At 39.6% G+C, this 25,940-nt stretch overlaps 3 protein-coding genes across 3 annotated transcripts in view; 1 reads left to right on the top strand and 2 right to left on the bottom strand.

Moving 5' to 3' along the window:
* The window catches only part of otofa (otoferlin a), a gene marked incomplete at both ends in the record, with an annotated part of 73,322 nt that extends 68,143 nt beyond the window's left edge, over nt 1–5,179 (top strand). The window contains 4 exons of the mRNA XM_084000588.1: nt 1,014–1,255; nt 1,366–1,544; nt 2,251–2,351; nt 4,999–5,179. Of these exons, the coding sequence (XP_083856714.1) occupies nt 1,014–1,255; nt 1,366–1,544; nt 2,251–2,351; nt 4,999–5,179 (703 nt within the window). The remainder of the gene's footprint in view (nt 1–1,013; nt 1,256–1,365; nt 1,545–2,250; nt 2,352–4,998) is intronic.
* A 2,722-nt stretch (nt 5,180–7,901) lies between these two features.
* Nucleotides 7,902–13,755, bottom strand: drc1 (dynein regulatory complex subunit 1 homolog (Chlamydomonas); the record flags this gene model as incomplete). The annotated part of the gene is made up of 16 exons (XM_084000232.1): nt 7,902–7,922; nt 8,572–8,674; nt 8,773–8,916; nt 9,100–9,212; nt 9,307–9,390; nt 9,534–9,623; nt 9,713–10,091; nt 10,195–10,329; nt 10,425–10,552; nt 10,708–10,830; nt 10,937–11,023; nt 11,603–11,737; nt 11,975–12,158; nt 12,274–12,398; nt 12,620–12,719; nt 13,670–13,755. 16 exons carry the CDS (start codon nt 13,753–13,755, stop codon nt 7,902–7,904), a joined length of 2,037 nt encoding a protein of 678 aa, XP_083856358.1.
* Nucleotides 13,756–17,992: 4,237 nt separating this feature from the next.
* Nucleotides 17,993–22,673, bottom strand: LOC311007143 (adenylate kinase 7-like; the record flags this gene model as incomplete). The annotated part of the gene is made up of 18 exons (XM_084000231.1): nt 17,993–18,028; nt 18,128–18,286; nt 18,468–18,685; nt 18,827–19,024; nt 19,128–19,193; nt 19,282–19,410; nt 19,555–19,660; nt 19,854–19,982; nt 20,199–20,348; nt 20,493–20,570; nt 20,703–20,793; nt 20,963–21,051; nt 21,137–21,220; nt 21,347–21,457; nt 21,542–21,636; nt 21,787–21,901; nt 22,341–22,493; nt 22,590–22,673. 18 exons carry the CDS (start codon nt 22,671–22,673, stop codon nt 17,993–17,995), a joined length of 2,091 nt encoding a protein of 696 aa, XP_083856357.1.
* Between the last annotated feature and the right edge of the window lie 3,267 nt (nt 22,674–25,940).

Here is a 25,940-nt window from a genome sequence, read left to right as displayed (position 1 = left end):
CTCCAATGATTTTTAACAACATCGTCACCTCGCAGCCTTATTTAAGTTATTGGTATACAGCCTCCTCACTCCTGCATCTTGAAACTAGACTAACTTTTCCCTGTGGATGTGTCACCTCAGGACCTTCACTGTAAGAAACACAGATTATTTAAATGTTCCCACTGTGTCAGTAAAGGCAGAAGAAACTGTGGGATTGTTTCAGATGGACCCAGTTACAGCAATGATGAGTTAGCAATGCTGAAATCAGGCATGTTTTTTTTTTAAGTGACACTGTGCTCTTTGTAGCCGAGCTAAAACTCCCCAGTGTTTTCTCACTGCAGCCTAAAGCAAACGAGTGCATCTCAGTTGCCAAACCGAAGCACATTCTTTCACAGTTTCTCACTATTTATTTACTTTTTAAGATTATTCTGACATATATCTTATGTCAGCTTTATTTTCCTTTATGTTTTTATTGTTGCATTTTGAGAACTGATTGTGCAGCTTCTCTCGCGCAGCTTTTTGATTAATGAATCCTCACTCAGCTTTTAATGAAAAAGCTCCAGGCGACACAGACTAACACCGGAGGCCTCTGCTCCCCTGTTATCTGCATCCAGACACTAACTTTTCTTTTTTTTTGCATTATTGCAAGTTCTGTGTGTGCATGGCTTTGAAAATCGTGTGAAGCTCCAACAATAAATCAGATTTTTCTGTTTTGCTCAAGAGCATTTATGTTAAAACCACTCACATATATGAAGAAATCTGATTTGCTGTTGGGGAGTCACATGATGTGTTTTTGATTTTGACCTATGAGCATCATCTCTCTTGTTAGCAGACTGGTATATTTCCCTATGCTCCTTGTTAAATCAACCAAATTAATACACAACGACTAACAGACAATTGCAATTTCCTACCTAGTAAGACTTTTTTAATGCATGGTTTTAACAACTGGACCTACTCACTCATCTCACTAAACCATGATCCTAAAGGTCAGCTGTGACCTCTTTGACCTTTACCTGCCTGTGACCTTCCCACAGGTGGCTGAAAGGGCAGCAGGAGGACAAGCAGGACACAGATGTGCACTATCACTCACTAACCGGCGAGGGCAACTTCAACTGGCGCTTCGTCTTCCCCTTCGATTACCTCATGGCCGAGGAGAAGATCGTCATCTCCAAGAAGGAGTCCATGTTCTCCTGGGATGAGACCGAATACAAGATCCCTCCTCGTCTCACAATGCAGGTCTGGGATGCCGACCACTTCTCCGCTGACGACTTCCTGGGTGAGGACGTATGGGAGAAGGTTGCTGGATGGATTTCAATGTTTTTTTGTTTTTTTTTATTTATCATCACCTCCTTTAATGTAACTGCTTTAACTCTCACTTAATCCCAGGTGCGATTGAGCTGGACCTGAACCGGTTCCCCCGTGGAGCCAAGACGGCCAAGCAATGCTCCCTGGACATGATCCGAAATGAGCACGAGCTTCCCACCATCTCCATTTTCAAACAAAAGAGAGTGAAGGGCTGGTGGCCATTTGTCGCACGCGATGAGAACGATGAGATGGAGCTCACGGTAATACACCCAAGTCTGCGAATGAAAAGAATCTTTAAAGGAAAAATCTATTTTGTTTTAATGGCTCATACCTCATGTCCAAACTCAGGATTTAAGGTGTTGTTTAACTTGGAAAACACCTGAAAATCATTTAGATGGGACATTTAACAGGGAGAATAGTGTTATTATTTCTGCTCTGTGCCACAAAAATTTGTTCTTACAGTGTTTAACTGGGGTTGAGCACATGGGACCCAGGTAACACTTTACTATTATAACTGACTATAAAGCATTAGAAAAGCATTGATAACTAAATTGTATATAATTTATAAACAAGTCACACATTTTTCACTATCTATATTGTGTTTAATGTTTGTATTTTCATACTTGATCAAGATCAAGATCAAGATACTTTATTAATCCGTAAAGGAAGAATGAATGATGGATTCAACATTTATGAATCAAATATTACATAAATCACGGTCACTGAGGAGATGTCAGTGGTTCGTAAGATCATCTATAAAGTAAATGATTTACTGATTTGACATGAGTCAACATTAACCAGTAATTTAATCAAATGTCAAATGTCTAAAAGGTTGAGAAGCACCAAATATCAAAGTCTTATGGAAATCTCCCATGTCAAGAGAATGTGTATTTTTGTATGTGTGTATATGTGTATTTAAATCCACATGTTGCCTTTGATTGAATTGGGTTATTGATGTCATTGCAGGGTAAAGTTGAGGCTGAGCTTCACCTTGTAACAGCAGAGGAGGCAGAGAAAAGTCCTGTAGGACTCGGACGAAACGAACCAGATCCACTGGAGAAACCAAAGTAAGATGTCGACATGTTTTATCTACTCTACTGAAAATATACGTTTCAATCAGCCTTTCACTGACACTCATTTAAAACTAGACCCAGACACAAGCAAGAGCCCCTTAAGTCGTCTCTTGGGGAAAATCATTCTTACAGTGCAAAACGCAGCAAACCAGAAATCAACACCAGTTCTGAGTTTAATGTAATTTAAAGGGATAGTTCAACATTTTGGCAAATTGGCCCATTGCCATAATCCCTATAGTCATGGCAGTAGGTTTGTTACCTTTAATTGTCGGTGCAAGCTATTTTTAGATCGGCGGAGCAGAGCCGCGAGCTGCTCAGAGCTACAGAGGCTAATGGGATTTCTTGGTTTCCCTCATCAAACTCATCAAATACACAATCCAACAACTCCAAAACGCTCTGGTGGACAAGTTGTGACCTGCACATTCACCACGCTATGAGATAATAACTGAACGTTACAAGACGGTTGTTGTTGTTGTTTTCGAGGTAAATTCATGCAAAACAGCTGATGTGTTTTTTGGCAAGCAGTTTCTGTATTTGCCTCGAAAACAACTCGGTCTCGTAACATTCCATTATTATCTCATAGCGTGGTGAATGTGCAGGTCACAACTTGTCCACAAGAGCATTTTGGAGTTGTTGGATTGTGTATTTGATGAGTTTGATGAGGGAAACCAAGAAATCCCATGAGCCTCCATAGCGTAGCTCTGAGAAGCTCATTTCTCTGCTCCGCCGTTCTAAAAATAGCTTGCACCGACAATTAAAGGTAACGAAACTACTCCTAAAACTATAGGGATTATGACAATGGGCCAATTTACCAAAATGTTGAACTATCCCTTTAATAGAGATTAGCTGTGGTTGTGTTTGACCACGGCTGCTTTCTGCACTGTCAACAAGCCACTGTTACACTTTCACACTCGTTTCTCCTCCTACCATCTCTTCAACTGTCTCCCTCTGTCTCTTCCCTCCCCCTCGTCCTCTCCCTCCTTTCTGTGTAACTCCTCTTCTCCTTACCCCTTCTCCCTGTTTTCTGCCTCCATCTGCATCCTCCTTCCTTCCTTGTTTCCTTCCCTCCTTTGCGAAAAGTCGTCCGGATACCAGTCTAATGTGGTTTCTGAGCCCCCTGAAGTCCATTCGTTACTTCATCTGGCACAACTACCGCTGGCTGATCCTCAAGGTCCTTGGGCTGATACTGCTGCTGCTCATGCTGGGCCTCTTCCTCTACTCAATCCCCGGCTACCTGGTCAAGAAGATGCTGGGGGCCTGAAGCGCTGGTAGCCTCCGCCCCCTCCTTGCTGTCTCTGCTTCTTCTATTAAACCCTTCGCTTCCTGGTTTCTCCTGTCCTTCCTGTAGCACATTCCTCTTCTGTGGCGCCAAACTCAACTTCAATCTTTGTACTCTTCTGTCTTCTGTCCCTCCTCCTCCGCTGTCCTGGCAGTAGAATAGTGTCTCTTCTGTCTCGTGTCACCAGTGTTTTTGCCACAAATTGCCATTACATTTGAGTGTAATATAAGTGACCAACTGTGCGATATGGAAAAATACAGGAATGTTTTTAGGTCAGATGCTCAGTCTACCTTTAGAAAATGGTCTTTTATATAAATTTCAGTGACATTATGTTGCTTCATTATTCATTTTGTTCCCCTGAAACTGTGACATTTCATGCTTCTGTTTTGTAAAACTTAAGGATTTAGTTTCATTTCCTTTGACAACATATCCTGTATGATATCCAGATATCATTCAGAAACTAAAGTGAGTTAAAAATAAAATGAAATTGAATCAGTGTCGGAGTGATAGTATCAACAAATTATCTATAAAAACAGAATAACATCAGAATCATAGGCTACAGAAGCATGAACTACCAGATTATGTTTAATAATAATAATAATAATCACCGCAAGTCAAAAGCAAATGCCAAAACAGGCAATAAACTAACAAGTGGTAATATTTCCAAATAATTTCTTGAAGTTTTTCCCAGAGAGAACCATGTAGTTTATGGTTTATATCCATTAGTTTAGATTCACTCAATTTCAAGCCCAATGAATGTTTACTGCTCAGTGACTTATTATTGGAAACTTTATTCATCATTCGAATTGTGAATAATGTGTTTGGACACATGTATGAATACAAATATCCAGGTTGTGCTGACACGGCATCTAGAAATAACTGTCAGTGTGCAGACGGATCGCTCTCTTTTTTTACTGCAGCAAATGATGAGCTCCTCTCCAGGAAACATTAGCAGGAAATAAACTCGGATTTATGGACTCGTAATAAAAAAAAGTAAAGTGTTACCACAATATTATTGACAGAGCTGTTGGTCAATCATCCATCTATTTCTATGAACATCTCCATTGTGCACATGTTTTGAATGTAGAGCTTTTACTCTGTGGTGTGATCTTTGGAAACGTTATGTTTATATACGAATGTGAGCTGTGAGCTGTGAGCATGCTGTGTTGAAAATAATACTCGCAAAAGTGCAACATGCCGTACTAACCACTAATGCCAGCTTTCTGTCTCTTTCTTCTTTTTATTTCTCCCATGTTTCATCCCATCCCTCTCTCCCCTTCCTCCATCCTCCTGCATGTCCTCTTCACCACATCCGTTACCTTTCCTCCTCCTCCATCCCCCCCACCACCCACCACCCTCCAGCCGCCCAGACACCACCTTCCTGTGGTTCCTGAGCCCGCTGAAAGCCATCCGCTACCTGGTGTGCAACCGCTACAAGTGGCTGATCATCAAGATCGTGGTGGCCCTGCTGCTGCTCATCATGCTGGGCCTCTTCCTCTACAGCATGCCGGGCTACCTTGTCAAGAAGCTGCTGGGGGCCTGAGTGCATGCTGGGAAAGCAGAGGGGAGAGGGGGGGAAGGGAGGGAGGGAGGGAGGGAGGGTGGTGGTGGGTAAGTAGAGGGAGGCGCAGAGGAGTCGGTCTCCCTCAGGCTTAGAAAAAAAAAAAAAAAGGCTCTTTGGAAGAACGATAGCGATACTTCTCCTCTCTAATCCGTTCTGATATCCTGCTACTTCTCACTGCAGCTCTGAGGGGGGAGGCAGACACCACCCAAAATACCCCTCCCCTCTGCTCCCCCTCCCTCAACCCCCCCTCTAAAAGTCATGAGAAACACTAATCCTCCATCCAGTCTGCAGCAAGCCTAACAGATCTACTCCTTACACTCCATCCTTGAACTGACTGAACAGCAATCACACGCCACGACGACGCGACTCCCCCCCGATCTTCTCTTCGAGCGACGTCACATGACAGTGAATGTTTCTTTATCTGTTTATACAGCTCATAACTTATTTATTTATTTATTTACTTTATTTAATTATTTATTCATGAGGCTAAATCAGAGCGTCAGGTTTTAGTGGTCGGATGATTGCATGGGATGTTCATTTCAAGCGATGCTGTAAGATCTCCCAACATCTGCTACTGATTTGGGTTAATAGGGAACAAAATGAACAATATTTTTGGTAACACTCAGCTTCGACCCCTCTAGTTATACGCGCTATATAAACATTAGATAAAAGCTTTACTGTATAACACACTATAATGTAGTTGTCAGCACATGTAAGGACATTTTAAGTGTTTAAGAATGTAAATAACACTAACGTTTTCCTGTGAATACGTATTTTCCCTGTTTTATTATAATGTCCTTCATTCTTATCTGTTTATACACCAGCTTCAACTTATGTGTTTTCACACATTTAAATCTGTGCACAACTACATTACACTGTGTTATATGCTATTACATGTTTATATGTAGCTTTTAAAGGCAAAACATTGGTTGTCACAGCAAAGTGTTACCATTTATTTTTTAATCGCTATAGCTCTTGCGGTCTTTGCACACTTGAAGAAGAATAATGAAGAAAAAAAGATGTCTATTTTCCTAATGAAATTCAATGAGACATAGAACAAGATGACTTAAGAATTAAACAATAAAATGGTGAGTAAGCTCTCTACAGGGTTTAGTTGAAGTGTTATGTTTGATATTTTCCATGAAAGCAAACAAGACAAGCAAACAAGACATGAGGCAAACATTATTTGCAATTAATTTGGAAAAACATTTTTTTTATCACTTTTTTTGGTATAATTAACTCATGTTGCCTAAGAGCACAGTTGAGCCTGTTCTCCCAGAATGCCCCATATGCTTAGTCTGTAAATTGCCTTCCTGCCACGGTCTTGTATCACAATAACAAAATCCTCACGGGGGATTAAAACAAATTATTTGCAAATATCATTTGACTGATTTTTTTTTAAAAAGAGAAAAAAAAGTCCTCAAATTCAACAAATACTTAGAGCTTATTACTGTTTTCTACCTGACTGTAGAGTTAAATGTCGATATGCATGCGTCATTGTGATAATGACCACAGAGGTCGTGTGTGTTGGCATGATTTGTCTTTCCAGTTCGACACAAACCAAATCACTCAACTCTACTCTATTACAGATAATGTAAAGATGGAAGTACGATTAAAGTGCACTTGAGCGGACTGGTAACGTGGGTCAGAGTTGATTGTGAGAACTCTGAACCTGGCTCCATATCAGATGGCATTGTTTGCAGTGTCCATAGCCCCCTCCTAACTATTTTCAAATTTTGCCTGTGCTTGATCTAATTTGTGTTGCGGTCTTTGTTTGTGATTCTGAGTTTCACAGATTTACGGGGTTCTCGTTTGCACTAAACTTGCCTGTTTTTACGATGAATTTGTGTATTTATACGTATATCTGTTGAAACGTGTGCGATATTTATTTTCCTTTGTCTGTTTTTGGCAATTTAAAATAAACGCTGTTCCATGGTTGACATGTTTCAGAGAAAAGTTTGCTGCGAGTGTTTGAGGAAATGAATTTCTTTTTTTTTTTACTGTCATTTCAACCCAGATTATCTGATGTGCTTTGGCTGACTCTTCAACTCCTTTCAGCACTTTCACTTCAGCTTCACTTGTGGTCACACATTCAGCGCTTAAATCTATGCTGAGACTTCAGCTTCATTCAACGCTTCAACCAAAGCCTCAACTTTCTGAGCAGTGAGCACATACACATTCCTCAAGGACACACAAGCTAGTTCGAGTTTTCTTTACGGTTAAGTTTGGAGCTGCCGTTTCATGTCTGAATCTCTGTGTCCAGTCGTCCCAGCACCAGCATGTCGTGGCTGCTGAGCCCCATGAGGACGATGTGCATCATGGCCTGGAGGCACTACAAGCTGCACTGTGTGGTGCTGCTGGCTGCTGTGCTGGGTCTGCTCTTCCTGGCACTGCTCGTTTTCTCCCTGCCCTCAGAGCTCAGCCACAAGCTCTTCAACATTGCTGGATGAAACCAACAAACTGCAGTCCTCTGACACACATAGTTTGCTGTAGGATCCTGTACTATTTTGTATACACCGTGTGTAGCACAGGAAATCTTGTACATCTTTGATCAACTGTAATGTTTTAACATCTGTTCCTTTGGAGCTGTAAAAATTAAAAGTGCAACCACAACATGACTTAATACAAGTTTTATTCTTTACCCTGAACATATATCCTGTAATCCTGTTCTGCTGGTGTGATGTTGATCATTGATTATCGATTATAGCGCCTGATGTACGACCTGCAGGAGAATACATTGTCAGGTGGATGATATGAAAGAAGAGGCACATTCATTTCTATTTTCATACTGAACGTTCTGAGGCTTGTCTATTATTTGTAGACTTCTACTTCAGCAGAGACCAAGGTAATGTCCTTAAAGAACTTTTTTTTGTCCATAACCTACTGAAACGTATTGTCATCTACTATTGTCATTGTTAAGGAGTAACAAACCTTGGAGTCTGCAAGAAGCTGTAACCAAAAGTAACTTCACTGATATCCAGAATAGTTGCTGATCCTTTTTTTCTGTTGATTGATGAATCTATTACTCCACTAACTATTTTAGATCTAATTCTAATGATTATTGTCACAATCAATACTCAATCAGAAAACTGTGAAAAATGCTTGTAACAATTTCTCAATATTTTTCAATCATTTTCAATTAATCATCAGATTTTTTTGTTTAAATGGTTCAGTTTTTCTGCCGATCAATTAATCAGTTACTCCTCATCCCTTCAACCTTAGATTCACTGCTATGTTAGAAACACTGTACTATTTCACACACTACATTAAGGCTGTTGTTACTGTTTTCTGCACTGCTGCTGGGGAAAAGCCCCAACCTTCACCCTCAGTGAATATCTGAAAAACAGCATGACACACAAACACACACATACTTGGGAGACGAGAAATTGTTGCAGAAGCGTCCGCAGCTCTGCGTTCTGCTGCCACAGACCGTCCGCCTCAGGGACGAGCTCAGAGATCTCTGTGAGGACCTCACTGCACAGACAAGACAAGAATAAAAACATTCTCCTTGATAACTGATGGATGTTTTCAATTCTCTGTCTGAGTGTGTGTGTATGTGGTTTGTTACTCACAGGTACTGGTTGAGTATGCGCTCTGCTACTTCCCAGAGTTTGACTTTGTCCTCAGAGATGACCTTGCCCATACTTTCCCAAAAGGCTTTGTCCTCTGAACTATCCCGGGCTTCTATTTGCACAAAGCTGGTCGGCTGCTTCCCTCTTAGAAAGAACCAGGAACACGTTAGAATCACATATTCATTGAGAAAGACTATATAAACACAGGTAGCAGCAAAATGTTTGCTGTTGCTGTACTTTGAGATACTTAACATATAACATATATGGTACAATATGATCCAGTTTTCATAAACAAGTGGTTCCAGTGAGGGTCGGGGTGCGTCTCACCTCCTGTGCTGCTTGAGGAAACTCTTGAGCGTAGGCAGGATATGGTTCGGATGGATGAGGTCGGGGGTCAAATTAGGCGTAGAGCTGCTTTGCGCCGCCTCGCCGTTTACTTCCTGCTGGAAGTAAGCAGAGTGGTGATTGGTGATTATCATAAATGTTCAAAACAGAAATTTCAGCGAGCAGGCATCCATGTCTCTCCCTCCTCACCTCCGTCTTCTCTCTCTGCTCATCTTTGTAATTTAAGATGAAATGAACCAAAGTGGGCAAATCCTTGTCTTCAATTCCAAAGGACTGGAAGAGAAAAACAAAATGAGTGGTTTTTCAGGATTTGTTGCGACGTGCCACCCCAACAATACTCTGATGCACTGTGCAGTCATGGCCCAAGTGAAGCGACCGACTGAGGTGTATTTGTCTGTGGGAGATCATAAACTCACACACAGGAGAGAGCCCATCTTCAGAGCAGTCTGTTTCTCCTTCTCCACGGGAGCCAGCAGCTGCACGAGTGAATCCTCCAGCAGAAAGCCCTGACATAGGAGAAAGGCCGACTTTCTTTGAGTTTATGTATTATATATTTGTGATTAGTACAAACATGACTCTTGCACTTGTGTCTTACCGCTTCATCACACAGCAGCTCCAACACTTTATTCACTGTGTCCAGCGACAGCTTCCCGTACTCCCCCTCTGCATCACTCTCAACCTGATCCTCTGTCCCTTCCTTTAAAACGTCCATGCCCATGCTTTCTGCTTCAGTCTCCAGCCTCAGTCCGTCTGAGGTGTTGACCTGGGCGACGGCCTGGTGAACCTGTTTCTGAGGATGGATGGGTCCAGAGAGCTCCATGAAGGCCATCACAGGTTGCTCCCAGGCTAAGCCGAGGTGCTGCTTGCAGATCAACGAGTCAATTACTAAAGACTTCTCAACCAGTTGCTTCACTTCTGCTTCAAGGGTGATCCACATCTCCTCGAACTTTGTAGCATCTGCAACAGCAAAGTGCCTGTTTCAAGAAGGAGGGAGAAGAATATGATTGAGGTAAAAGAAGCAAACAGTCATACAGTGAGCCAGTCTTACTTTAAATTGACTGGATAACTGTGACTCACTTGATTTTCCTCTGTACGCGTTCATACTTCTGAACGCTGCTTTTGATTTGTTTGGTCAAATTACGTCTGGCCTCCCGAGTCCGTTCCATGTGATCGCTGTACTGGCCCCTCAGGTTTTTTAGCTCTTCTCTCAAACTGAAACAAAAAACCAATGCCAGGAACATTAAATATTAATTAAATATTTAAATAAAAAACAGTGTGTCTGTGTGAGATAATCTCTACAGTACTACCTCAAAAACCTCTTCTTCATTCCATCCAGGTTGATTTTGCATTCTTGTTCCTCGTGCTTCCGCCTCATTTCTAGGAGTTTATTGATCATGGAGTTCCCCTTTGCCTGCTCTTGCTTTCTCTGTACACCCTGCAGAGTCCAGAACCAAGAATAATACATTTGGTGTATTACTGTAAACCCAGGGCTCACCTTTGCACTCACAATCACTACCACTAGTAGCTGCTCTTTTTTTAATCAAATACAGCACACTGCAGAAAAAATTCACTCAAAGGAGATATGCAAACCTGAAGTTTTTCCTTGTCTTTTAGCTGTCGAGCGTTCTCGTTGTCCATCGACTCCAGTATCTGTTTGTGGAATTCTGCTTCATACTCCTCCACTGTTTCCCTCCTCTCCTCCAGTGCCTTTTGCTGTAAACATATTAGACATGATTAGACACAGAGGTGAGAAGAGGTGGTAAGATATAAGATGTGAATGGAGGTGACAGAGGGCTGAAGGATGAGTGTGTATCCTGACCTCTTTGTCCAAGAGTTGCTGCATGAGTTGTTCCCATTCAGTCACATCTTTGGTAAGTATGAACTCAATTTGCTGCTCATAAACTCTCTGCAAACAACATAAGTGCAACCATTAGCAAGAATGATAATGATGGCACACAGACTTAACGTCAACTTTAGCAATCTGTAATCATGTTTAAAAGGAAATATAATATGATGATATTTGGTATTTGGTATTTGGTATTTGGTATATTTGGTATTTGGTACAATTTACCATTGTGAACACTGAACAGTATGTACAATAGGTCCACTGACATTAGCAATATAGCACAAAATGAAAAAAAAAACTTCAGCTGAAGCTAAGAATTGAATTTGTTTTGTAGATAATTTAATTAAAAATCAAACCAAATTTCTCACATAATCACAAATGACAACGCCATTAGCTTTTATCCTCTGGGAGAAATTACCCATAATCCCACATTTACAACTTTCACAGTAACACCTCCAAAGGTTTAGAGATACTTCATTCTTGGAACAAAGTGGTGGGCTGCAGCTTCTTAACCCTGTAAAAACTGCAAACTCTAATAGGCCTAAATTGTTCTAATGCATCATCTGTAAAAAGTTGTTATTTACAAAATATTCACATGTAGCCTACATCTTCTTTGCCTTGATCTATTACTGTATTTACCTGAATCTGACTCATCTCCTCCCTGTAGGCTTTTTTCAAGGTTTTCACGGTGTCCTCCATCCTCTCAATCATGAGGTCCAGCTCCTCTGCATGCCTCCTCAAGTCCTTCACATAATGATCGTCTTCAATCTTCATCTACTCAGAATACAGTAAAATTGAGAAATAATCAGATAGATGGATGGATGGATGGATGGATGGATGGATGGATGGATGGATGGATGGATGGATGGATGGATGGATGGATGGATGGATGGATGGATGGATGGATGGATGGATGGATGGATGGATGGATGGATGGATGGATGGATAGATAGATAGATAGATAGATAGATAGATAGATAGATAGATAGATAGATAGATAGATATAGATACCTGTTGCAGGTCATTTATAAATTTCTCCTTGTCTTCTAAAAGAAGAGCACACATCTGCTGCTGGCGGTCCCGAGCTTCCCGCAGCTCATGAAGGGTCGCCTTCTCCTTAACTATCGACCACCCTCTGGTAATCTCTTCAAATTTTTCCTGACTCAACTTCATATGATTTTCCAGTCGCTCCAATCTGGAAGAGAGAAAAACAAACATAATGACAAACAGGATGGGCAAATTTTTTCTCAGTATACTGTATACATGCTAGTTTTTTTTTAACATTCACTGCGAAATCAAAACAACATTACCTAATTTTGTGAGCGTCTTCCACCTCCTTCCTTCGCATTGACTCTCTGGCATCAGCAACAGTTTGGATGTTGGTGACACATGCTGTCAAATCTCTTTGCAGCTTGGTTATCTTCTCAGAAGGAATCTGCTAACACACAAGAAGAGGGTTTCTATTAAAGCTGTGTAACTTCTGGTTTTCTTAACAGGTGAATCAAAAAGAAACTCATTAATCTAGTGAATGTTAGAGAGTAGCAGGTATTTTCATACCACTGGGTGTGTGATTTGATGGCTTCTTTGTACAAGGGTGAAATAAAAAAATTCAATCTAACAAGTTAGTTAATATAATGACACTAGAATAAAACAAACCGTTATGCTCTCATCCTCTTCCTCCTCATCTTCATCTTCCTCCTCTTTCAGCTGCTCATACATGGTGAGCTCCTGCTCCGCGTCTAGCTCGGTGGAGACCCTAAATGTGTAGACTTATTTGTCATTACATTCTATTAAAAATAAAAGTGAGCACGATAAATAATATACAGAAAAAAAACACTGAAGTCTACGAAGTTTCATTAAATCATTCGACCAAGTGACACTAAGACATTATGTATTGACTTTTTAATTTTTACTTCACGTAAATCATAAAACTTTGCAAGTTTAAGGAAGTAGACGCCAGACTTTTCTAAGCTACTGGTCAAATTTATGGAAGCCCATTTCTGCCACATCTAATCACTCAAAATAATGAGATACTAACTCAAAATAATGAGATACTAACTCAAAATTATGACTTACTGACTCAAAACAATAAGGTAATAACTCATATTGAATATATGCAAATTACATGCAAGTTTGTTTTGTCTCAAAGCCACACTTTATGTTCGATATGATGTGAGTTATTATTACCTCATGTCATTATTTTGAGTCTGTACGTCATTATTTTAAGAAAGTATCTCATTATTCTGGGTATAATATCTCATTATTTTTGAGTTAGTATCTCATTATTTTTAGACAGTATCTCATTATTTTGGTATAATATCTCATTATTTTTGACTTATCTCACTTTTCAATTATTAGATCTTGTTTTTTTTCCATCAAGTGGCGGAAATGGGCTTCCATACAAATCATACTGAAAGTGTTTATAAATGTAGATCTTTGTATCAACAAAGCTACAACTCTTGCATTTATCTGCGCGATCCAATATGGCGGCGAGGTTGACGTCAGATCCAGCGTCCGGTCCGTAAACGGTATGTCTGTTGTTGATAAACCTATGGGTTTTTGTTATTACTAACGTTACTGCAGATGCAAAATACGTGAGGTCCATGTTGCCTGCAAAATCCAACCTGTTAAATGCACAGACGTAAACTCTTTCTTTTCTTTTTCTTTTCTTTTTTTTTTTTACATTCAGAGGAGTAGGCCTATTACCTGTTTTCATTCTGCTGATATTCGGTCAGCACATCTAGTTCCTGCTCTTCTGATGCTTCTTCGAGGTCGCTGTCGACGTCTTCCATGTTTCAACACCGTTGTGTCAAAGAAAAAGAAAAAAAAAACAGGCTCGAAACACTAACAACAACAACAACAATACATCTCTGCTGACAAACAGGCAAAAAAGCAGCCGTGCTGGTTTTTGTTTTATTTACACTTTGCTCTGGCGACGGTCCCTATGGCGACACGTGAGCCTTCAAGTGCGCGTGAACCTGAACATTACCAAAGACTGTACAAAAAGATTAGTCTATTAAAAAATATATATAATATATAAAATGAAAATATTTTCTATTAAAAATATATATAAATGTATATATCTAAAAAGATATATTACTCAATCTTTTTTTCTTTTTCAATTCTTTGCTGTCAGTCAGTTGGTTTTATCCTAGGCTAAATAATTTGCATTGGCAAAAGCAAATTGTATGTGTGCTATTACATAAACATTGGTTTTCATACAACCAATACATCCAACTATGAGGAGTGCAGCAGTTTCAATGCAGGCCAGAGGAAGCCTATAATCACGGATATAGTATTATAGATGGCTAAGTGCTGCCATCTAGTGATAGGCTCTAAAGTCGCCTTCTTGTCCCATCACCTGAACATAGACTGTAGCACCTGAAGGGCTTTTAATTGTGCTTTATTTAACTTTTTCATGTAAAAGGCACTTTATAAGGCTATATGTGGCAAAGCTATTGAAATAACAGCAAAACATGGGAGATAAGATGAGGGAGATACATGTTGATTACTAAAATAGCTGTTTGACAGAATAGGTAAATATTATCTAATGGAAAAAGAACTTTAACAGAAGTTTTGTTGGCCAGGTTACAACTATTGGCAGCGGCCAATTAAGTCTGTCAATATGTTTTAAATGACCTTATGTGATTTTGGATTAGGTCAACAAGAGACAATAGAGCTCAGGAATTAAACATCCAAAAGAGACAGAAACAAACAAATTCATTAATTAATTAATAGATATTACTGTTTCAAGTGGAGTTTACTGTCAGAAATTAAAATAAGAACTGCCCCAATCAATATTTATTATAAAACATGTAATCAACAGAGTTATTAATACAACAATGAACAGAGGTTGTGGAAACGAGATCCATTTCAGGGGACATGAATGCTGTATAGCTGCTCTGTGTCCACTGGATAATGATCAAACCTTTGCCAACATATAAATAAACATTATGAGCTGTTAATATGTATAATGTTATGGTTACAGTTTGCTGCACTGCCTCCAAGTGGACAAAATCCAACTAATGCAGGATTAAATCAACAGCAATCCAAGTTGTGTACTCATGAAGGGGTTCAGGTAAGGGTTGCTAATATAAACTGTGTTTTTACAACACAGTAAATGCTGTAACATTTCTTCTCTGGTAATACTAAAATCACCATATAAACCACAATAAAACTGCTACTGTTAGGTTGGTTCAACAACTTTGTAAAGGTCCTGGGTAAAAACTGAATTACAATTTTGAAATTTGCATCACTCAATTATCAAAATCTACAGGGTTTCTGAAAACGACTATTATTGACACTGTTAAATCATCTGATCATTATTTTCTTTGTCAATCAGTTGCTCAGTGTATAAAATCATCAGGCACAATAACATTTTCAAATTGCCCAAAGATTGAGTCTATTGTCATAGAAAACTGGGAGACCAGCAGATGTTCAAATTTTACACAATGGGACAAGTTCATTTTTTGATTAATTAAAATGGTTGCCAATTAATTTTCTGCCAGGTAATGAATGAATTATTTCTGGTCAAGAGTAGCCAACTGGTTGGTTTATGGTTCCCTGAGGAAATACTAAGACTGACATGGGCAAAGGTCAACAGGGGCCCAACAACAAACCTCTGCCTCCAGGGGCCCCTTGGAGGTTAATCCAGCCACGTTCACTATGTAAACTGCTGTAACAAGTAATACAAAGCCTGAAATAAGAGCTGTCAGTGCTCAACTCACGTACAGGTCCTCACTCACACCTACACAGGTGTTTTCACTTATTTTCAAACAGAGCAGGCCTAATGCAAGAATAACACAAAACACCTGTGTGGATGAGCCATGTGGGGGTTTGATGGTTTCTAGTTGCTACTATGCAAGGACGTACAGTACAGGCTCCACAGGTAATCTGGAAATAACTCAACATAGGAAAAGATAATAACAGTTTTACAGTCCGGTGCTACTCTAAGAAAAAAACTCAAGGCTTGTCTGGTTGTCGTCTCACAGTATGAAAAACAAAGACTATAGAGGCAGGTAATGTTTTGCAGTACCGCTTAGCTATAACAGTACCTTATAGTGGTACAGACAAGTAGATAGAACAAGGAAGTGTTTCTACAATCTCATGATTTATTTTCCATATACTGCAGTCAGCCTCTGTTTTGACGGTGGATTTCAGTCACAAACAAACTACAAAGTAAACTCCAGACACCACTTCTGACCTTAATAACTTCAATAATCCACAACAAACGGGAGCGACACATTCTTATTTTACGATGCATTTTACAACCACATTAGAACAAAGGCCCCTCGCCACAGCCAGACTCATTTGGTTTGCACAGATGCATTGTAGCGCATTTAATATTAGGAGCACTGAGTGACGAAAAAAAATGCAAATTTAAACACCTCAGTCAGTCCAGGCTTTTGTCTCTCTAGAAAGAATTCCTGCGCCACCTAGTGTTGAAAGACTGGGTTGTACATTTCTGTATAACTGCATGCACAATGAATTCTTGCTAACTAATTTGACCATTGCACAATTATATGCTTGATTTATATTCTAAATTTAGTTTTCCTAATTTGACTTTTTCATGGGTGAAATGATTATCAAATTTCTCTTTAACGGTAAGTGTCATAAATATACATCCCACATGATATCAGCTTCTATTTTTGTTATCTACATTTTTTCAAAAATAATCTCCAACAGCTGCAGCCATAAAGTGCTTCAAAATAAGATAGTCTCCTTGAAGATTGTCGTGTTTACATCCTCACTGGAGTACAACCAGTGTCAGCATGCTACTTCCAGTAAGCGCTGACTGTACAACACAGTGGGAGCTGAGTCACAGACCAGATGGAGGCTATGATCTGTAATGAGTGGAAACCTGGCTAAACTATAGACAGAGCTCGCAATCACTGAACAAAGTCCTGAACTAAGACGATTTTTAATACTGTAAGTGTGGTATTTCGTTTGTTGGATATCTAATTTGCTTTAAATGCAGTTTTAGTCCATTTAAACTGATAATCAATGATGTAATTCCTCCTGAAACCCTCCTGGGTGAAAGAATTCATTTTACTTTATACACTGTGCAGACTTTCCTGACTTCGCCAAGGAGCCAATAAAAAGATTTATTTTCCACTTTGGCTGTTTGGCTGTCGTTGTGACCACTGCTCTCCAGTCTCCTCTTACCAAATGTTTTATTCCTGTTTTATGATTTTTAAGCCATTGTCGAGAAGTGCTTCTGGGTTGCAAAGTTTTGACAAATCGCTGTAGTCCTAATTCTCACGTTATCTAGTAGAGCCTCCAATGGCACATTTGACCTTTGACCTCTAACTTTCTAAAAGGGGCTGAAAAGGGCAAAGTCAATTTCCAGATTTAAAGCAGCAAATTTAAGATTATTACAACAAGTAATTTATCATTGGCATTAGGCTGCAAAATACTGCCTTTTTTGTTCTTTTTTAGTGCAAGGTGAGGAACTTGTGGCGCTTTATTAACATTAATACCTGATCTGGTGGTTTATTAAGAGGTGAAAAGTTCATGAGCATTTTCAGTTACTTGATTGTAAATGTCTCAACAGCCAGAGATTCTTTCCACAACCTGGCAACACAAGAAGTTGCTTCTATTAATAGATATGTCATATACTGTAGCTGATAAAGAAAAGAAAAAGTTACATAATCCACTGGTTACAATTTAGGAACGGACCAGGGGCTCTACATAATAACTGAAATGACTCACTGTGGAGAACTGTTTGTGTTTTGTTCTTGTTTTATAAAGAAAGTTTTTTTCACTGCCTGATAAGATCAGTGTCATCTCTCTCTCTCTGCTTCAGGCAAATATAACAACAAAGGCCCAACCAAGCATGACATGTGACTTTACAGTCATTAATGTATGTAAGTATCAGACACATCAAGTACATGAATGATAGGATGAGAAAAAAAAAGCAAAATCTATCTTACCATTTGTTGTACCACCATCATTTTGATTATTATTATTGTAGATAACACACACCCTCAGATGTTGGAAATAAATATATCACCTCATGAAATAGACTTTCTAATCTTGCTGGTTGCTTCGCAGAAGATGTTCAGCCTGCAAAAACAAAACACAACATTTAGGAAGGGGCAACTGTTGTATGGGTTCACTGATGTGATAAAGACGATTCAGTTCAATAAAAAAACTGAGGAGCACCAAGAAGTCGACGGGGTCGTCTGGTTTGATCTTGCAGCACTCCAACATGGCCTCAGTGAGTGAGGGCATCACATACTTCATCAGGTAGTTCCTCAGAGGAAGAGAGTGAGCCTCCAGCAGCTCCAGCTCCTGCCTCTTCACCTCAGACAAATTCTTCTGCTACAAAAGAAAAAACATCCTGTAAAATCTACTCCCTTGACTATTGGGAAATGGGATATACATGGTTTTTATTTTCTCTCTTGGACTCTAGCGCTGCAAGATTTCTCTTAACCCACTGTTGAATGACATTCAGAGCTCATCTTTGTCCTCTGTGAACAGCACAGCTTCTCTCTCGTCTTACCCACTCCTCGTACTGAGCAGCCATCTCAGCCAGCACAGCCTCATTCCTGCGTTTCTTCTCAGCAGCATCTGTGGACAGTTTCTGCTTCTTTTCCTCTTCTTTCATCCTGTCCTCCTCCTCCTGCTCCTCTGGACTCAGGCCATAGTTCTTGGGAAGCCCAACAATCTCTGTGATTTTCTCCATGACCACTGTGTACTCTGGATCATCTGTATTGACATCTGGAGAGAAACAAGACACGTGTGAATAAACTGAATTGAAATATGCCTTCCTTACGATTTCCCATTCATCATATCTGCACTAATCTTTCTTTCACGTTTGTCTAAATCACATTATTTCCCTGAGATGTAGGACAGTAGTACCGATATGTTCAGGGTGAATCTCCAGCTCATCAAAGTAGTCCAGCAGGGTTTCATCAGCAGTGCTGAGCTTCCTGTATCTCATCAGGCGAGGGAGGAATTCATCCTGGGTGTAACGCATTTCCTCTGCAACACTTTCTGGAAGCTCTTGTACTCTTTTTGTCAGGAAATCATCAGATGCTTCTAAGGAAAATACATGCTCTGAAAAGCATAAACACACAGGATAACACATTTTAGTTTAATAAGTTGTTTTTTTAAGAGAAGATCCAACTCTTATTAGTTTGTAATGAAGTATTCTGTTGACCTGGGGTGATCTTTTTGTTGTACGCAGGAGCTTTGACCATTGATTCATGGTGATCTGTGTCCTCATCTAAACGATAAAAGAACATCACACACATATGGGTGATATATATAGTACCAAGAGTAAAATGGTATTTAGCTTTATGAATGAAACTTGCCCATGAAAATGATCTTGGCTTGCTCATAGGTCTTAGGGAAGCCATCAAGAACAAATCCTTGGTTCCTACACGGCCTCGAATTCAGTTTTTCCTGCAAAATGTTAAAAGCCAGATGGTCTTCCAGTCGACCTGATGGATCAGAATACTGGTTAATACGTAAGACACTGTGCAATCCAAAGTATCTAAATGATGTTAATGAACTAAAAAGAAACAACCATGTGTTTGTAACACTGAGAGACACTGGTGGAGTTTCTCTGTGCTTTCATTACTAACCTTCATTCATTTCCATGCCTTTGTTAAAATTGTCCAGCTCTGCCCGTGCAGCTGCTTCAACCTCTTCACTGACATGTTCAGGGTCACCTCCATCTACGATTTCCTTCTGTGACATAAAGAAGATTCACTGTACACCTTTTAAATCCCATCTACAGTACATGTTCATTACAGTACGTCTCCTGTTTTCAAAGAAGAAGTTCCACAAGAGGGCAGTATATTTCCTTCAGCTGTATGCCGGTGAAAAAACAATGAGAGAAATTCTATCTATTACTCCAGTCAAACTTTTGGCTTCCACTGACCAGTTGTGTAATCTTTTCCTCAATGACCTCTTTGATCTTGATGTGGTGTATCTGGTAATGATTGCAGAGCTTCTCTGAAACGGTGGTTTTACCCACAGATGGTGGTCCGACCAGGCAGATTCTGATGGGCTACACGGATGAGGAAAAAAACATCTGGCTTGTGAATGCATCATGTCAGCTTTCATCTGATATCAAAATAGCATTTATCACCTGAATTTACTGACATATATACAGTATATTCAGAAATGATCTAACCCTGAAGCCTTGTTTACATCAAGTACAAATGAGAATCAAAAACAAATGTGCTGTGACTCTTTTCCTCATCTGAATGACCTAAACACTTACAAGTAGCTGCCTGGTGTCTTTGTATTCTTTCACAATGCTGTCCATGTTCTCAATCATCCCAGAGTCAGAAGTCCATTGTAGGCTGAAGGAGTCTTTGATGATAAAAGCATCCAGGCGGAGGTTGACACTAAAGTACTCCAGCTCCTCTGGCTGAATACACATTTCACAGTTTGTTGAATACTGAATATTGACAAACAAAATACACAAAGAATGCACAGCCGAGGGAAAAGACTGAGAACTATTGCCAGACAGGAACGCAACTCAAGAGAATAAGAAAAAAATGCAAAACTTCACCTTAAATGCCCTCATGGTGATGGCTTCCTGCTCTGGTAGCTTGTTAATTTTTCCTGGCCCCAGTGTATCACTTATCATCTTGTTAAGAGTCAGAGAGAGAGATTTTTGCAGATTATTTGTCATTGTGTTGTGCAATCAGTCTCACAGCAGCCCACTATGCTATATATACTGAAAATGTACATGATACAGTCTTGCTTATAACAAGCTTACCTTTATAATATCCTCCAATGTGTTCTTAGAGTCATCAACGGCAAGGATGTACTTTGACTTTGGCCTGAGCTCAGTGATGTTTTGGATCACTCTGAAAAAAGGGAAACCCGGTTCAGCTCTATACAGACCTTAGACTACAGATATATAAATTGTTTGCACTTCTTCATAATGGAGTGTCGATTGACGGGAGAAAGTTTAATTGAGGGAATTTTAGCACAAGATCCAAAAATGGCTGTCTTTAATGACACAACAACAATTACCCTGCAAGGTCATGTACGTGAATCATGGGAATACAATTTGTGCCCTGTCCAAACACAGGAACTTCTGGAAATTGCATCAACCAAGATACCTGTTGAGAATAAAGATATTGTAAATTGTACATGCAGCTGACAGTGTATCATGTCATATCATCTTAAATATGTTTATTATGTTACCTTGAAAAAGTAGTGAAACAGGTTCTCCCCCTTTCCGTACTGAAGACCACTCGCTACAACATAACCAGTAAGTTTGGACTTTTTGGACTGAAATCAGGGGACAATTGAATCAATATGGATCACAAATGTTTTCCAGTGTTTGTCTTGTCAGGTGATGCCATGATTTGCTGTTGTTGTGCTGAAATATTTTCAGTATCATAATTTACTTACCCCTCTCCCCAATTTGAGAACAAGTTTCTCCAGATTGTTGTGGTTTTTGAAAGCGGGATGTGGCCTTCTTCTTCTGAACTCTTCTTCTGTTAGCAGAACATCTGTATCCGCCTGAAAAGAGAAATTATAATCACACTTGTGGCTTGTTATGCCCAGGAAAAGACAAAAGCTTCCCTTAATTTTATTCAGGCTCACTGGATTCTGCGGCTTGGTCATGGCCCAGGTCATCACTGTTGAGACTAAGATGAACATTTTCCGAGATTTTAGGTTTTCCAACTGAGCATGAAGAGCTGTTTGTGAAACCAGGAGGAAAAGAACAGGGAGGGAAGACATTAAGCCTACATTTTGGTCACATTGATGAATTATATCATCTTTTAACTGCAAGAGATTGATAGGATGACACCATGCCACATAATAATAAGCCTACCTCATTCCCTTACCTGTGAATGCCCATGTTGCCTCTTCAATCAGCTGCTGAGTTGCATTTTCTGAGATGTTGTACACAACCACATCACACTCCAGGAGATGTTCAAGGAGCTCATCCCGAGTCGGTGACTACCAAACAATTTTGTATAGCATATTACGCATCGTCTTTTATTAATCACATTACCCAGAAATAGATATAAGTTAAAGCTGAAAATGTTCCTGTGCTGTGGAGCAAACATTTAGATCCTATACTTGGGAAAAGGTAAGGCATTATAGCAAGTTAAAGCCTGCTATTCAAAATTACTCAATAGTCAAGAATATAATGGTCTCAATAATCTTTTATGTAATATAGCCCTACATTATAAAGTGTAGTGCTGGATATTTTAATCTATTGCAATCACATCCTCATACAACCTGATTATGCTCTGTATGAGAGAAAAAAAAGATAAGATAATGGTTTTTAAATGAAGTGGCGTGCAAGTATATAGTCCCATAAAAAAAGAGATAATTTGAGAGCAAAACCAACAATTTTGAGAGTGCAAAAACATCATCAAAATGTCATACTTACTGTATATCGTTCCAGTAGGAAACCTGTCTTCTCGTCGCTGGAGGAGGAGGAAACAGTCCCCACTATGTGGAAAGCAGGTTCAGCTGGAGACGAGGCTGAAGTCTCTGGCTCTTCATCCTCTGAGCTCCCCCCGGCCGCGCACATCGACAAAAACTATTGAAGTGGGATAAACACAGTAAGTTATTATACACTGATGCTAATGACTGCTCATGTTACATACAGCACACACCGACCTATCCATACTTTTACCTTAGCGATGTGCTTGGAGGAATAACCGTCGGCGTTGCTGATAAAAATACGTTTGGGACGAGTCCGTTGCTTTTCATCCCCCATTTTAAGAAAGGCGACGATTTATGGCCACGAATAACTCAAGTTCCTGACGCCTAGAGATAATTAAGTTCACTTTGTCACGGAAAAGACGTGTTGTTCAACTAGCTAGCAGCTTAGCTACATTGTTGACAGGAAGAACTTACCCGTTGCTATGGACTCCCCTGGGTTGCTATGGGCCCACTCAAGTTGCTCAGCTAGGAAACGTTCTAATCTAGAATCTAGAACGTTAACCAAAGACTCTACTACTGTCTTTTACTTTTTTTTTTCTTTTTTTTTTTCTTTTTTTTTTTACATGTGTTTATTAATTAATAATTTATGTATATCAATAAACAAACATACACAAGACAAGACTAAATGGGAGCTAAATAAAGAAAAATAATACAGTTTTTATTTTTAATACAAAACATCCTGTCATTATAGCAGAAGTTAACATTAATACTATCAAGAAATTGTTTCTATATTCTTTCAAGGCATTAGTTTTGTAGTGCAGCAGGAGACAGGTTAGAAAGTCCAGAGGTACAGTCCATTATTGTCCTATATGCCATCCCACAACCGAGGGGGCTTTATCTGAAATCCAGTGCTGAAGAATATTTTCCTGGCACAAAATGTCATGACATTATACAGTTTTTTCTGATGACACACACGGCCACTGGAAAGACCCAGAAGGAGGGAAACTGAGTTCAAACCCCTTCTTCAGAACCTTTCATATTTTTGTATTTTTACACAGGACCAGAAACAGTGAGTAAGATCCCCTGTGTCATACTTTTATCACTTTTCATAAATTGTGTATTTAAATTAACCACATGGTTGAGTAGCATAGGCTATGATTTTTCTGCTATGGTTGATGTAGATATAGGCCAGGCCTATCCCAAAAATCTGGGGAAGGAATAAAAACTTTTCTTTTAATACAATGTTGTAAAATGTAATACTTCCAGTCAGTCAGTTGTCCTCTAAATAAAAACCCCTTGATGATATAGAAAGACCACAAAAACAGTCTTGCTATGGCCTATCACTCAAAGATCCCTACAATTATGAGTCATGTCACCTTACAAATCATACAAACTACACACACACGCCTGTAGGTCTGAACCCCTTGTGGCACAGGACAATGGAGCACCGACATGGAAACTTTCAAAGCACCCCATATATTTATAGAGCTGACACTATCTAAGAAACTGCCCAAAGTACTTGATGGTGTCTGCTCAACACAGGTCTCAGTAATCAGTAAAACACACCCTGTCATATATTCAAAGCAGAGCGATACCAGAGAGCAGCTCCGGGGGTGATTGTTAGGTTCTTGCCATGTATAGTAAACCCCTAAATTTAAATTGGCCCATTGTTTTTTTTGTTTTTTTTAATCAGTGTGCTCCATTCAGCCAGCTGTTCCAAGTCTTGCATTTACTGAGATACCCTGGAATACTGATACAAACCAGCCAATTGAACAACTTTTTCAAAAGGATATGAGAAATTAATTAACTTACATGCATGCAATATTAACTATTTAGATTTATTAGGCCTATGTGGTCACAAACAGTAGCCTATATCAGTCAGTAATGTTTTTTTTTTAAATGCCAAAAATGTGTAATTTAGTATCTTTGTCCCAATGTAGTGCCTAATAATACATTTTTCAGATGGGTCACAACTCAAAAAGGTATTTTTAGGTGATGACACATCTGGACTTGTCATGGAACTTTACATCTCTGCTTTTCACATAAGAAAAATAGCTCCTGATGTGATCGCTCTGATTAACATGTCTAGTATCTCTAACACTGCAGAATCCAGCAGCTGTTTACAACAGGCATGTGGCACGTTATGATAACGCCTGTTGGTGCCAAGGGCGGCACTGTGAAACCAAGAATAGGATATTGTTCATTGTCGGTGGCTGTTTTCCATAATTTACTACTCTGTGTGCCAAAGTTTTGGTATCAGTAATCATCCACTGCGTTGAGCACCAAGCTCTTAAGCAATGCCTGTTCCAACAGCATCCAATAATACTGTTGAGAATAGAGACAGACCAGCATGGAGGTGCCATGGACTCACCAGTATCTCCCACTGTAAACCTGTACTGTACATGGCCAAATCAACAAGCAGCAGGCCTGAACACAGACTCACAGGTTCAGATATGTGGGGGGCATAAAGGTTAGATTTGTTGTGTACTTGTGTTGCATTGTCTAGACTCAATGCATTTGGCCACCACCTGTGTTGGTGTACCACTAAAGTGTGGCTCTGTGTACGTATATACACACATTTTCTGACATTATGCAAGTGTGTGTTTATGTACAATATAAGCATAGCTGCATATGTGTAGGTTAGGTTTTTTAGTTTGGGCCTAGATGGCTTCCATGATAACTTGAACCCTAACCAAAGAAATAGTGTTGTGGTTGTTTAGTTTAGTTCATTTATGTGCAAGTAATCTTCCTGCTAAAAAAACAAACAAAAAAACAAAATAGCACTACACTCCTGCATCAATGATTTCTATCGATTTATGTGCCAACAATCTGACCAAGAATGTGTTAAAATATCTATTTTCTGCAGCTTTTGCAAGGAGTTAAAAACAAGGGTATTTAGCAACATGCAGAAATCTTTGTGCAGAAGATGCACCAGCTTGGTTTCTTTGTGCAGTTCTTTCTTAAATGGAACCACAGTATTTTGCTTCTGCAAAAAACACAAAAAAAACATGTCCTACAAACAGTAAACAAGCCTCTAGGTAGACTGACTGTCAAGAAGCAGTTGTTGCGAGCAGCTGCTGCAGTGTGTGTGTTGGAGGGGGCAGGTGCGGGGGGTGGAGAGCGGGCAGCTGTCAAGACAGACAGACCGTGTGCTTCCTACACGCCCTTATAAGGATGAATGTCCCTCAAAACCATGACCCATTTAAGACCAATCTGCTTTATCCTGATAAAGACCTGGTGATAAAGATAGCACTCTGCCAAAAAGTGATTCTTTGACTTGAGGGGAGATGTTGACAAAACACAGCACCGGCTTCACCCGACCACTGATGGGATGTCCCTCGTACTTTCTGTTCAACAATGTGCAGAGGTTGTTCTGTTACTGAACGTGGCAACAATTTCAACACTTATCGACTTAATTAGTTCAATGGCGTGATGTGAATGCTACCAAACTTGGAAGGTAAAGCTAGCAAGTGCCAAGGAGGATCAGGATCAGTAATGACTAAGGAAGTGAATGTAATAATTATTATGTGTTCGTGGTTCAGATTATGGATTCTGTATTGACTGTTGTTGCAGAACATCTAAGGCCAAAAAAAAAAAAAAA

The sequence above is a fragment of the Trachurus trachurus genome, assembly GCF_905171665.1.
Source record: "Trachurus trachurus genome assembly, chromosome: 24".
Classification (NCBI taxonomy): domain Eukaryota; kingdom Metazoa; phylum Chordata; class Actinopteri; order Carangiformes; family Carangidae; genus Trachurus; species Trachurus trachurus.
The sequence above is the reverse complement of the archived record's forward strand: the minus strand, read 5'-3'. Positions and strand labels throughout refer to the sequence as shown.